The 15000-nt window shown below is 44.1% G+C and overlaps 1 protein-coding gene across 1 annotated transcript in view; it reads right to left on the bottom strand.

Annotated features, from left to right (window-relative positions):
- STXBP3 (syntaxin binding protein 3) overlaps positions 1-15000 on the bottom strand; it is a 48126-nt gene that overhangs the window by 1606 nt on the left and 31520 nt on the right. Inside the window, exons 6-7 of the mRNA XM_068242103.1 lie at positions 3399-3499; positions 1026-1174 (exon numbers count right to left, since the gene is read on the bottom strand). Coding sequence (XP_068098204.1) covers positions 1026-1174; positions 3399-3499 — 250 coding nt within the window. The remainder of the gene's footprint in view (positions 1-1025; positions 1175-3398; positions 3500-15000) is intronic.

The following is a 15000-nucleotide window of genomic DNA, read 5'->3' on the forward strand; positions in this document are numbered from 1 at the left end:
GTTTGGTATTTGCTGAAATATAACTTTTGTTGTATGAATACTTCAACCTACTACCAACTACTGAATCTGAGAGAGCCTAAGCGCTTTGAGTCCTATGGGAGAAAAGCGCTAAAGAAATGTTATTGTATTTTTTCAGATTGATTTTAACATTTTAAAAAAACTGACCAATGAATAACATACACAGAGTGGGCAATAAATTAGAGACATCTCTTATTTGAAAGTAAACCATTTCAAGTGACAAAGAGTGGCATAACACTGCGGAGTTGCTTATATAAGGAACACTCAGCTTTGCATGACATAGTTATTATAGAAGTGAATGTTAAAATGGGTAAAACAAAAGAATTAAGTGACTTTGAATAAGAGATGCTCATCAGTGCAAGAAGAGCTGGTACTAGCATCACTGAAAATACAAGTCTTAGGATTTTCTTGCCCAACAGCATCTTTGGTGTTTAGAGAGTGGCAGCTGAGAAAAAAACAAAAAAAAAACAAACCTTCAAGCGATAAGGACTATTGTGGTCAAAAAAGGCTGAGAGAGGTGAAAGGTGAGTAGCATGCATAGTCCGCAACAACAGAAGGGCAACATGACAAATTAAAGCTAAATTCAATGAAGGTGTATCACAAAGCATATCTCAACACACAAGATGGATTTTGCAAAGGATGGGATTTAGCAGCAGAAGACCATCAAGAGTGTCTTTAGTATCACAGAAAAAAAAGGGAAAGAGGCCTGCTGTGGGGCTTTGCCACCACACTCGCCCCCATATGCAATTATCTTTTTCTCCTAGGAAATAATTTTTCATCTTTAATATAACATAATTTTTCATCACTGCAATTGAAAAAAGTACCAAAAAGTAGCTGAAGAAATACTATCAAAATTATTGTGGGTGTTTTCTTGCTCGCTGGTGGTTTAACATGCATTTTATGGGCACATTTGAAAATATCACTCAGGAGAAAAAGTTAATTGCATATGGGCCTCAGTCTCAAATTGGTTCAAGCAGAAGTCATAGCTAAAATCAGCACACAACTACCTCTTATAGCGGACTCCAGGGTTCTCATCAAGTGTTGCACATAAAGTCACTATTTGCTGAGCGATGGCTTGCATTGCAGATTCTTTATCCACAGCCTTATCGGGACTGTACAGCATGTGAAAAGCATCAGGAATATTTAGCAGGAACACCTTTAAGAGAACAAGTTGTGCTAAAGAAATACCAAGGTACTCATCTGTAATCATTCAATTTGTAACTCTGCCAATCAGGAAAAACGAAGGTGTTTAAATCCACAGATCTGTACCCACAAAATATTCAGCTCCATGTGCTTTTATTTAATTAATATTTCTTTATGATAGTTTTATACTCTCTAAAGCAGAGGTCAGGAACCTTTTTGTCTGAGAGAGCCATAAACGCCATATAATTTAAAATGTAATTCTATGAGAGCCATACAATATGTTTCAAACTTGGACAGTAGGGCTCAACGTCCCTGTTGCCATGATGATGTGTATACAGTTGATCTGCCAGGCAGCAGAAGTGTCAGACACGTCTTCAGCTTCTCTTGGGTTTCAGCAACATCAGCAATTTCCCTGAGAGTCAGACAGGAGAAATACCAACTAACAGCTTGTACAATTAGCCAGCTGACTTGGGGGTTGATTCACTTTGTAGGACAAGATCCCCGCACTTTGATTGACCCAATGGGCTGCCTGTCACTTGACAGGCAGCCCATTGGGCCAAATTGTGGATATCTCGTCCTACAGAGCCACTGGACCTGACAGGGTTCAGAGTGGGACAATTTGAGCAGCTGTTAGTTTTGGGGGGAGTGTGAGTAAGTGAGTAATGAATGCTACAGCAGTAGCATGCCTACTTTGAAAATGTTATTTGCGCTTCCACACCAACCCCTACTGATTTGTCTTTGAGCCAGATGTAGTCATCAAAAGAGTCACATCTGGCTCCTGAGCCGTAGGTTCCCTACTCCTGCTCTAAAGGTATTCACACAGTCCATGGACCTAATATGGCAAAACAAAGAGCAGAATCTCTTCATTGTCCATACTATAAAGCTGCACCAATGCACATGAGAAAAGTTAAATATTTGCACTCCTTACAAGGATGTCCAGAGACAGATGTGACCATGGCATGTGCCATACTGGCAAGAGAGGTCATCTCCTACCTATCAAAAAGAGCTAAGAAGTAGACAGGAAACAGGCTTACAAATGTTGGAAAAGGGATTCTGGCAATAAGGGTGAAGCTTTTATCAAGTGGCATAGCAATAGGGGCAGCAGAGGTTTGTGGCCAGAGGAGCCCTCTTTCAAACACAGCTCTTGGTCCTGTGCTGGTAATGATCACTTCTATAGATGCTTTGAATAGAGGTAATCATTAAACTGTTCCCCATCCTCTTCTTGAACCTCAGACACTGTGGTTGTCCTTGGCAGATTTTGGGTGCGCCATATCAATTGTTCTATATAAGAGGGGCCCAATGTAAAACCTGCACAAGGGCCCATTGTGCCTTAGCTACGTCACTGGTTTTATCATCTATAGATAATATGATAATAAAACAATTGACCCTCCCTCTGTCATAAGAAGCTATGCCCCCTACATCTACCTCCTAGATTTTTTTTTTTAGAACAGGAGAGGTCATCACCCTTGATTACATCTGGCAGTATGGAATAGAGAGGACACTGGGATGCAGTTGTCAGATCACTGTATTTAGAAACCCTAGACAGGGAGGTCTGATTTAGTCTTTTGAAGTGCTTTGGGGGAAAAGGGAGCGAGTCCGCATGCGGCCGCAGTTGTATTTGTCTAGTTAGACGAATAATTGATTGGTGACAGTGGCGGGGAACTGCAGATCGTACAGGATGGCGCAGGCTCATGATAGCTGCAGGGGGCCTGGTATGAGCCCCAGGTAAGTGTCCGTTTTTTCTTTTCAAAGCCCACCACAGAACCCCTTTATGGACTGAGGATGCTCTGTCACTGTGAGCCTGTAACCCAATGTCTGGGAACCTGAACCTGAAGAGAGAGGTATATGGAGGCTGCCATATTTATTTCCTTTTAAGCAATACCAGTTGCCTGGCTATCTTGCTGATTCTCTGCCAAAGCCATAGACCCTGAAAAAACATGGAGCAGCTAAGGAGTTTCTGACATGATTAGTTGCATGCTTATTTCTGGTGTAATTCAGATACTACTGCAGCCAAATTGACCAGCAGGGCTGCCAAGCAACTGATATTGTTTATATGGAACCTCCATATACTTCTCGCTTTAAGTTCCCTTTAAAGATTTTTCATTGTGTTGTAGGTACTTCTCTTATCAGAGCTTGAAAAAGAACACTACCCACTGCTTTATAAAAGCTCAGGAGCAGCCATTTCTCTTGGCTTAATAAGACATTATGTAAAGAAACTGGGAACAAGAAACAGTTACCTGCGACTCTTTGGGGAAAAAGGAAATATTGACTTCCTTGCACTTCTTTATTGTTTTAGGGGCGCACAATTTTAACTTGGTGATGAGGTTGTCAGGACATGCTGAAAGAACAAAATCCTAAGTTATGCAATGATAACATACACTGGAAGAAAAGAAATGTGATTTATTTCACACATTTATCAAACACCAGCACATATTCTGTATCAAGAGTAAATACTTGTTAAACAGAATGACACAATAGACAAATAAATGTGCACTGTGTGTTACAACCAGGACTAAAGGATATTATGTCCAAACGGAATCAGTTCTCCAAAGCCGATGTCAGACAATGAAAGGAGGAAAGAAAGGAGTTGACAAAGGCACACTGGTGTGTCAAAGCGTGTCATTATCACCCGCCACATGGAGTTTGCCTGGACTCCAGACCTACCACGTACCCTTGTTGATGTTTAGGGCTGAGCTCTCGGATTCCGAATTTCGAGTTTGCCATTGGAATTTGGCAGTTCCGAGTAAGCACTCGAAACTCGAAAATTCTGCAATTCCGAGTACCGAATTCGTGTTTACATTGAAGTCAATTGTGCTAAATTCCGTGGTGAATTGTGAAGCCCCCTTACATGCTATCATCACCAAATTTGGCATGTATATTAAGCAGATGAGTAGGAACATGGTAAAAAAAAATTTTGTGAAAAGAGCTTATAGTTTTTGAAATAAACGATTTTAAAGTTTCATAGGAAAAATTATTTTTAAACTGTGTAAAATGACACTGCTGCAGAGCAGGTTACTGCATTCTGAGTTCTGTATACATATTGCATACATTTTTTTTTTTTTTTATTTTTTTTAGCCTCAGCTGAAACCACTCAAATACTGACACCCCAGGCATCATGCATTGAGTCCTCGCCCTTTTATACCATCAAGGTATACGTAAAACTTTGCATCATTGGCTCTTTTCTTTATTATTCTTCACGAGCAGCACCACACACTTATTTTTTTGCCAATTCCAACTGATACACATCCACAACCCATGCATTCTACATTCAACTTTTCATTCAAACTTAGATCACAGTCATATACACACATACACTACGCTACTCTTCGGTCTCCCTCTTTTGATTTTTCCTCTCTCCTCTCTAGGGTTTCAGCGCCCTCCAAATTTCTCTCATAGCTATGAGTTGATTTGAAACTATCTCATCCACATCCACCCCTGGGCTTTCACACAGCACTTCCATTCTCATAAGCCATTCAGAAAAGACTGGGGCTTCTGAGCTTTTCCAATATTTCGCTAATATGTTTTTAACCACTAAAGTGCCTATTTCCTTCAAAAATCTGCTCTCCCTGTTTTCTTCTTGGTCTGTTATACCCAGTATAGCAGTGGTGGCAGAAATGCAAAAGCTATGGTCTATAACACTCCTACCAAATTGGATAAATTCTCTCCAAAGACTTTCGGCTATTGGACAATCCCACCACATGTGAACCTCCGTACCATGTCCCAATCCACATCTCCAGCATTTAATATCAGTTGAGCTAGACAGCTTCCCTGCCCGTGCAGGTGTAAAATACCACCTTACTATTATTTTATATTGAAGCATTTGTAAGTCACTGTCAGGAATCTTCCAGATGTTAGACCAGATTTGGGGCCATTTTTTTCCAAGGGGGGTATTTAACATTATTTCCCATTTATTACAATATGGTGGAGGTTCATCATATTTTGAGAGTGCCAAAAAGTCATGCAATACGGATATTGTTTTTGGAGGTCTTTTACAGAAAAAGAGGAGTTTCTCTATATCATTAAGTTCTCTCCTAATGGGCTTATTCTTGTTTAAGTAGCTTTTGACTTGTTTCTGCCACCATGCTTCTATATTTTTAGGTTCGTTCAACACACCAGAGATCTTTAACTCCTCATTTCCCAGCATATGCAGGACACGTGTGTCCTGTGCAAGGCTGTTAACTACAAGCCAGCGAGGGGTGGATGCGGGTGGGAAATCTGGATTATCCCTCAAAGTGGTGAAGGGGGAGAGCCCTGTCTTTTTCTGCCACTGTATAATTAAAGCATATAAGGTTTTTAATGTAGGCTTTATGAGAGGGTGAGTCGTAGAGTGAATCAGATTATTTATATTTGTCGGGTGCCAGGAAAAAACCATCTCCAGGTCAATTTCCTCCTTTTCTAGTAGGGGCCAAACTTTATTTCTTATTTTTGAAGATATTTCTATTTTCCAGTCTAAAACTCTAGATAGTAGTATGCTTTTATAGTAATCCAAAATATCCGGAGCAGACACACCTCCTCTTTTTTTGTCTCTACTAATGGTTTTGTAACTAATCCTACGGTTGGATTTTGCCCAGATGAATTCTTGGAACAGCCTATGCCAGTCTTTAAACCATGTGCTAGGAAGGATAATAGGGAGGCACTGCATAACAAACAAAATTTTTGGCAGTATTAACATTTTTATAATGGCCACCCTTCCCAAAGGGCTAAAATATGGACGGTCCCACCCATTCAATTTTCCCTTGCTTTCCTTAATCATATTCTTAAAATTCAGAACAAACAGATTGTTTATTTCTTGACTTAGATGGATACCTAGATATTTAACCACATGTTTCAATCTGAAATTACTAAGATCTTTAATTTTTTCCTTAGTTTCGGTCGAACAGCCTAAATCTAAGATTATGCTTTTTTCTTTATTTATTTTGAAATCTGAACAGGCTCCAAATTTATCCATAATCTCCTGACATTTTTGCAGTGAAGTTATAGGTTCTCTTAATGTCAGTAGTATGTCATCTGCATATGCCAGGATTTTTATATCCTCTTCCCCTGTCTGTATTCCCTTTATTAAACCTTCATTGTGAATCTTTTGAATCAGAGGCTCAAGGCATATGTTGAAAAGTCCTGGTGACAGGGGACAGCCCTGTCTTACCCCATTAGATATAGGAAACACGTTTCCTATATGAGAATTGGTTATGACTTGGGCATTTTGGTTTTTGTATAGATTCTTAATCCTATCAATAAATGATTTCCCCAGGCCATACTTTTCTAGGCATGTAAAGATAAATTCTCTGGAGATACGATCGAACGCTTTCTCAGCGTCGATTGCTATCATCACTGTTTCTTCCTTCTTATTTTTACATTTATGTATAATATTAATGGCGGTGTATATATTTTCTTGCAGATGTCTGTCTATCCTAAAACCAGCTTGTTGCTTTCCCAGAATCTGGTCTGTGATCTTCCCTAACCTGTCAGATAAAATACGGGAGTATATTTTAATGTCAGAATTTATTAAAGATATGGGTCTATATTTTGCACAGTCTTGTGCTCCTTTTCCTTCTTTTGGTAACAGAGTAATGAAAGCCGTGTTTGAGTTCTTAGAGAAAGTTATTTCTTTCCCTTCCTCATTGACCATTCTGCAGAAGAGGGGGGACAGTTCCTCTGCAAAGTGTCTATAGAATTCAGCACTGAAGCCGTCAGGCCCTGGGCTCTTCCCCTTAGACATTTTCCCAGCTGCTTCCAAAAATTCTATTTTAGAGACTGGCTTCTCTAGAGCTTCTTTATCCTCTGGTTTTACTATAGGGAGATTAACCTCTTCTAAGAAGGTCTTTGGTGCCATTAGATCCGTATTTAGGTTATAAAGATTTTTATAAAATTCTGTGAAGACCAAACCAATTCCTTCCTGATCGCATATAAGGTTTCCTTTATTATCCTCTATTTTTTCTATGTACCTTGACTGGCTTTTTTTTCCCAGTAATTCTGCTAACGTTTTCCCCGGTTTATTTCTCCCTTTTTTGAACCTATTTCTGAGTCTAAGATGCTCTATTCCGCACTCATTATTGATTTAGCTCATTTCGGATTTTGTGTACATGGTTTACTAACTCATAAGAGGGGTCATTTTTATGCTCTCTCTCTGCCTTCTCCAAGTCCGCCAATAATTTTGAAATTTTTTCTCTTTTTTCTCTATTCCTTCTGCTTTTTATACCAATTAATACACCCCTAATTACACATTTCATTGTATCCCAAATAGTTACTGCTGAATGTTCCCGAGTATTATTAAATTCCAGATATTCTTTTAGACTAGTTCTAACCTGGTTTCTGACCTCTTCATCTTCTAGTAGCCTAGTATCTAATCTCCAACGAGTACCTTGAATATTATTCTTGTGTAGTGTAAGTGTTAACAGAACTGGAGCATGATCTGAGAAGGTGAAGTTTCCTATACTAGCTTCTGTTACTGCAAGTATATGTGATTGAGGTAAGAGCCAGTAGTCTATTCTTGAATAGCTTTTGTGTACAGGGGAGTAGTAGGTATAGTCTTTTTCATTTAAGTTTTTTATTCGCCAAATGTCAACAAGCTTGTGGGATTGGATTGTTTTCTTAAGAGTGGATAATTTTCTTTGTGAAATATAGCTGGTTCCCTTGGAGCAATCTAGTTCTGGTTCTAGTACTATGTTAAAATCGCCTCCCATTAATATTACGCCTTTTGCCATACATGTAACTTTTGCAATAAATTCACTCATAAAGTTTGCCTGTCCCTTATTGGGAGCATATACATTTGCCAGCGTGACCTGTATCCCCCTTATCCTCCCTACCACAATCAATATTCTGGCTTCCTTATCTTTATAAACCTGTTCTGTGTGGAAATCAAGTTTTGAATTTATGACAATGGCTACACCGCAAGTTTTTTTGGTGCTATTATTGTTGGTAATCCATTCGCCATATCTTTTATCAAGGAAAATAGGCATTTTTCCAGCCTAAAGTAAGTTTCTTGGATAAAGCCAATGTCAATCTTGCCCCTTATGAACTCGTCTATAATTCTGCTTCTTTTTTGGCCTGAGTTTGTTTCATGAAAACAGACAGCGTGGGGTCCCCCCTCCCAAGCCTCCTTAACCCCTTGTCCCCAATGCAGGCTGGGATAGCCAGAATGCGGAGCCCCGGCCACGTGGGGCTTCGCACCCTGAGCTATACCAGCCCGCATGGTCCATGGTATGGGGGGGCTCTGGAGGAGAGGGGTGGCCAACCTCCCCCTCTCCCCCAGAGCCCTTGTCCAATCCATGGACAAGGGGCTCTTCCCCACCTCCGGTGCCCCAGGAGGAGGTGGGGGCCGCCGACGTCCTGGGGGGTTCATGGTGCCATCCGGGGTTCCCCTTTAACAAGCGGACCCCGGAAGCCGCCCCCTCCCCAGGAGAAATGAGTATAGGGGTACACGGTACCCCTTACCCATTTCAGCAGAGTTAAAAAAAGAAATAAAAACACGACAACGAAAAAAGTCCTTTATTGTTCTAAATTAACCAGGGATACTTCCCTTGCGATAATCTCACGCCAGTAACCTCAGGAGTGGTCCCACGCCAGTATCCTCTTATGACATCCCACCACCCTCCCACACTGACGAACTGCCACCACTGAATGGTCACAGTCAGCCTCTGCATCTGTATAGCAGAGGCTGAGAACACGAAAATTTTGCCTTTAAAACAAGAAATTTCGGCAAATAGTGATGCAATCAAAATGGCCACTGGGAAATCCCCGATCGCTGGAGGCCACACTAGAGTGGCGAAACCAGTGATTTTTCACATAGATGGTGGGTCCAGGTGACCAGAGCAGGAGGTGCCCTAATCCCCTGGACCCACCCATTCATGTGAAATAACGCGTATTCTGACACTCTGAGGTGGCCTCCGGGGAACGGGGATTCCCCAGCAGCCATTTTGTTTATGACACTGTTTGCCGAAAATTCTTGTTTCAGCAAACAATTTTCGTGTTTCTAGTTTATGCAATACAGATTGCAGAGGCTGTCTACAGCCATTCATCCCCAGGAGTTCTGCAGGATCGGCAGGTGCGCGGGACCTCCTAAGAGGATAGAGGGGGGCACAGCGCAGGAAGGTGGGAAAGTGGGCACAGAGCGGCCGGGAGGGGGGGAAGCCTCCAATCCCTCACCTAGGGCCCCCCCTTGCGCACTCCCCCCACCTCCAGAATTTCAGCCAGCCAGCGGAACGGCTTAAAGAGAGCGATAGCTCTGTGTGCCACTGGTCTGGTATTCTGCACTGACACTGTCCAATCACGCTCTCGCAGTACTTCCTGTGAGAGCGTAATTGGACAATGCAATGCAGGAGACCAGACCAGCAGCGGCACACAGAGCTCTTCTCTCGGTAAGTGATTCCCGCTCGCTGCCGCTGCTGGCTGCAATTTTGTAGGGGGAGCACGGAAGGGGGACCCTAGGTGAGGGAGGGGGGGGAAGGCTTCCACTCCTCCCTGCCACTCTGTGCCCACTGCCCCTCCTTCCAGCATGGGGGCCCCCACTAACTGGTGACCTGCCTACCTAAACTGGGGACACCTATAGACCTGGGTATATCTATACTGGGGACACCTATATACCTGCCTACCTAAACTTGGAAACTTGGCAGCGAGCGGGAATCACTTACCGAGAGAAGAGCTCTGTGTGCCGCTGCTGGTCTGGTCTCCTGCATTCCATTGTCCAATTACGCTCTCACAGGAAGTACTGCGAGAGCGTGATTGGACAGTGTCAGTGCAGAATACCAGACCAGCGGCACACAGAGCTATCGCTCTCGGTAAGCCGTTCTGCTGGCTGGCTGGAATTCTGGAGGTGGGGGGGGGGTGCGCAAGGGGGGGCCCTAGGTGAGGGAGGGGAGGCTTCCCCCCTCCCGGCCGCTCTGTGCCCACTTTCCCACCTACCTGCGCTGTGCCCCCCTCTATTCTCTTAGGAGGTCCCGCGCACCTGCCGATCCTGCAGAACTCCTGGGGATGAATGGCTGTAGACAGCCTCTGCAATCTGTATTGCATAAGCTAGAAACACGAAAATTGTTTGCTAAAACAAGAATTTTCGGCAAACAGTGTCATAAACAAAATGGCTGCTGGGGAATCCCTGTTCCCCGGAGGCCACCTCAGAGTGTCAGAATACGCGTTATTTCACATGAATGGGTGGGTCCAGGGGATTAGGGCACCTCCTGCTCTGGTCACCTGGACCCACCATCTATGTGAAAAATCACTGGTTTCGCCACTCTAGTGTGGCCTCCAGCGATCGGGGATTTCCCAGTGGCCATTTTGATTGCATCACTGTTTGCCGAAATTTCTTGTTTTAAAGGCAAAATTTTCGTGTTCTCAGCCTCTGCTATACAGATGCAGAGGCTGACTGTGACCATTCAGTGGTGGGAGTTCGCCAGTGTGGGAGGGAGGTGGGATGTCATAAGAGGATACTGGCGTGGGACCACTCCTGAGGTTACTGGCGTGAGATTATTGCAAGGTAAGTATCCCTGGTTAATTTAGAACAATAAAGGACTTTTTTCGTTGTCGTGTTTTTATTTCTTTTTTTAACTCTGCTGAAATGGGTAAGGGGTACCGTGTACCCCTATACTCATTTCTCCTGGGGAGGGGGCGGCTTCCGGGGTCCGCTTGTTAAAGGGGAACCCCGGATGGCACCATGAATCCCCCAGGACGTCGGCGGCCCCCACCTCCTCCTGGGGCACCGGAGGTGGGGAAGAGCCTCTTGTCCATGGATTGGACAAGGGCTCTGGGGGAGAGGGGGAGGTTGGCCGCCCCTCTCCTCCAGAGCCCCCCATACCATGGACCATGCGGGCTGGTATAGCTCAGGGTGCGAAGCCCCACGTGGCCGGGACTCCGCATTCTGGCTATCCCAGCCTGCATGGGGGACAAGGGGTTAAAGAGGCTTGGGAGGGGGGACCCCACGCTGTCTGTTTTCATGAAATGTATACAATATGTATACAGAACTTGGAATGCAGTAACCTGCTCTGCAGCAGTGTCATTTTACACAGTTTAAAAAACATTTTTCTTATGAAACTTTGAAATCGATTTGCTCAAAAACTATAAGCTCTTTTCACAAAAATTTTTTTTACCATGTTCCTACTCATCTGCTTAACAAACATGCCAAATTTGGTGATGATAGCATGTACGGGGGCTTTACAATTAACCGCAGGAGTTAACACTATTTAATTCAATAGAAATGCACTCGGAAAATGAAAATTCGGAACACGAAACTCGGTTTTCGCATGCGGTACACGAAATTTCGACGAAATCGGAATTCAGCTGTTCCGATCAGCCCTATTGATGTTCCCCACTGGCCATGGTCGACGTCCGAGGAGTGGAAAATTGAGCATGTGAGGTACGCTTGCAAATTTATGCTATCTTGTACCTCCATTTCTTTTGCGATTTGCAAACAGTTATTGCACCATAGAGGCGTTCTCTTCTCTCTCCTTTTTCTGATATAAACAGAATGAAAGCCAGAGTCCTGCTTCACCAGACAACATGCATTTTGCTAAGTGAGGCAAATAAAACTATTGAGTGGCGTGCAGTAATGGGCACCAAGCCTGTAAATGCTTGATGTGTTGGCATTAGACCCACTTCATGCGATACAGGTGATCCTGTTGACTCTTCTTCAATTTCCTTTTTTTGGCTATTCTTGACCCACCTTTATTTTCTCTAATATTGACTTGTATTTATCTCTTTATTGTGGTACCGTATTTTTCGGCATATACAGTAAGACGCTCCGGCATATAAGACGCACCTTGGTTTAGAGGGCAAAATAAGGGGGAAAAAATTAAACTAAACCTAGGTGCGTCTACACTGCAGGGGCGTCTTATGGACCTTTTACCCCCTAAAACTTCCTCTAAGCTACTCTATCTACACTACACTAATCCCTGCTGCCCTAACAACTAAGCTACACAGCAATACACTACACTACCACAACACATTAATACACTTCACTACACGATGCTACACTACACTAACACAACACACCACTGCAATACCCTTCACTACACCATTGTTCTCCCCAGGGCATATTAGCAGGGCGTGCCGCCCGGGTAAAATCAGCGGCCGCCCAGGTGGCTTAATTAGCCAGGCGTCTGTCCAGAGACATTTTATTATATGCGTGCGTTAGGTCCCAGGTAGCTGAAGGCTCTTCCTTTCCCTCCCTCCTACCCATTGGTTCCTCCCTCCAGCCAGTAAAAACAGAGAGGCAGCCGAGTGCTCCCCGCCCCTCACAACTTCATCCAGCCAGTACTAGCAGCAGCAGCCGTTACACCCGAGAGGAGAAATCATCTTTGCTCTACACGTAGAATGTATGGGCAGTGTGCACGGCAGCGTGACATTACACAGTGACAACTAAGTCACTGATACAAGTCACTCCAGCACACCCGTACTGCAGAAGACCTCTAACTCTTTCAGGCTCACTGGTCACCAGGCAGCCAGGTAATTTAACCTACATAAACAAACATGGAGCAGAGTGTAAATCACTTCTCCGTATTTCAAAGAGTCCGCTAAAAGAATGTGGGAAGTTAATGGGGAGAAGTGTGTATCCAGGCAAAGAAAGTGTCAAGAATATAAAAAAGTGCCAACCTAAGTATTGTTCTCTAAAACAGACAGTCTCTGGGGGGGGGGGGGGACCAGATAGCAGTCTTATCTGGTCCCTTTCTGTGGCTACACTACCATCCAGGTTGCTGCTGTCCCCTCCAAAAGATCTCCAACCACAGCTGGTTGCAGGCTACTGTGCATGCAAGGTCTCATCTGTGCACCTCTCTCATGCTCATGTAGTCTGGAGCATTCTGCGTTTATGTAGTTTAATTATGTGTGAACTGCGCAAGCAAAGAATAATCCTGGCCTCTGGAGCACGACTGAAAGAGGTGCAGACGTGCCCACAGCCAGAGTCGGGGATCTTTCGGAGAGGACAGCAACACACTGGAGCAGATTGGAACTACAGCAAGGGACCTGATAGATTGCTGGAAGAAGCCCCAGCTAAGTACAGGTAGTCCCCGGGTTACCAACAGCCAACTGTTGGTAACGACCCGCCAATACGAATGCCCGCCACGATGACGTCATGCAACCCGGGGACTACCTCTTGTGCCCCTTTTTCTAATGCAGAGTATGCGCAGCGGAAGGCGCAACAAGTCTCACTTCTTTCCATGGCGGCTCCGGGCCAATCAGCGGCATCCTCTCTCCCCTCAATGTTCCTCCCGGCGGCTTCACTAGTAGCGTCACGTAATGACGCAATCAAAAAGAGTGGATGAATGGTGACGGGAGAGAGGACGCCGCTGATTACCCCGGAGCCGCCATGGAAGAGGTGAGACTTGCAGTGGCTTCTGCTGCACATACTCTGCATTAGGGGGCACAAGGAGACACAGAGGGGGCAGAGATGATACAGAGGGGGGACACTGGAAGCACAGGGGACAGAAATGGCACAGCGTCCCGACTTAAAGGGGAACTGAAGAGAGAGGTATATGGAGGCTGTCCTGTTTATTTCCTTTTAATCAATACCAGTTGCCTGGCAGCCCTGCTGGTCTATTTCTCTGCAGTAGTATCTGATTAAAACCAGAAACAAGCATGCAGCTAGTCTTGTCAGATCAGACTTATAAGTCTGAACCACTGAAACACCTGATCTGCTGCATGCTTGTTCAGGGGCTATGGCTAATAGTATTAGAGGCAGAGGATCAGCAGGGCTGCCAGGCAACTGGTATTGTCTAAAAGGAAATAAACATGACAGCCTCCATATACCTCTCTCTTCAGTTCCCCTTTAAGGACGGATTCAGGTTAAGAACGAGCCTACAGTCCCTATCTCGTTCATTAACCAGGGACTACCTGTAAATCTAACTCCCCTCCCCCAATGAGCAACGCGATAACATGTAAATCGCAGTGCTCATTTCCCACTAGCAAACGTTTTTTTTCCACATTGCAATCACGCTCAGTTCCCGGTGGCTATATGCCACAGTCATGGGTAGTGGAAATTGTAGGTTGTGTGATCACATCGCGATTGCGCTTTCTAGTGGGAAAAGGCCCTTACTTCCCCACCCGGCTACTTTTTCATGCCACCCGGCTAAAAAAAATTCTGGGGAGAACACTGCTACACTATACTACACTACAATGCACTGACATAACACACAGCTTCACTACACTACACTGTACTATACTAACACTAAGCTGCACTACAATGACATGAATACTACACCTTTCCGTGAGTGGCAGCGCCGAGCGGATCGCGGCAGGAGAGGGGGACAATGCCACTAATGCTTTTCTTTTCCCCCTTCACAGGAGCAGAGGACCTGGCGGCGGAGGTGGCATCCGAGAACTGCGCCTGAGGAGGTGAAGATGATCGCGGCTGAAGTGAGGGGAAGAGGAGCATTGCGGCAAGATGGGTAAGCGCTTCCCTGCGCACTCTGCAACTTTTTTTGGTGCATTTGGCATACAAGACGCACCCAATTTCCCCACCCCCTGTTTTGGGGAAGAAAAAGTGTGTCTCATATGCCGAAAAATACGGTGTATGTATGTATGTATGTATGTATGTATGTATGTATGTATGTATGTATGTATGTATGTATGTATGTATCTCTCTCTCTCTCTCTCTCTCTCTCTCTCTCTCTCTCTCTCTCTCTCTCTCTCTATATATACAGGATCTTCTAAAAAAATTAGCATATTGTGATAAAGTTCATTATTTTCTGTAATGTACTGATAAACATTAGACTTTCATATATTTTAGATTCAAATACACACAACTGAAGTAGTTCAAGCCTTTTATTGTTTTAATATTAATGATTTTGGCATACAGCTCATGAAAACCCAAATTTCCTATCTCAAAAAATTAGCATATTTCATCCGACCAATAAAAGA

The sequence above is a fragment of the Hyperolius riggenbachi genome, chromosome 6 (assembly GCF_040937935.1).
Source record: "Hyperolius riggenbachi isolate aHypRig1 chromosome 6, aHypRig1.pri, whole genome shotgun sequence".
Classification (NCBI taxonomy): Eukaryota; Metazoa; Chordata; class Amphibia; order Anura; family Hyperoliidae; genus Hyperolius; species Hyperolius riggenbachi.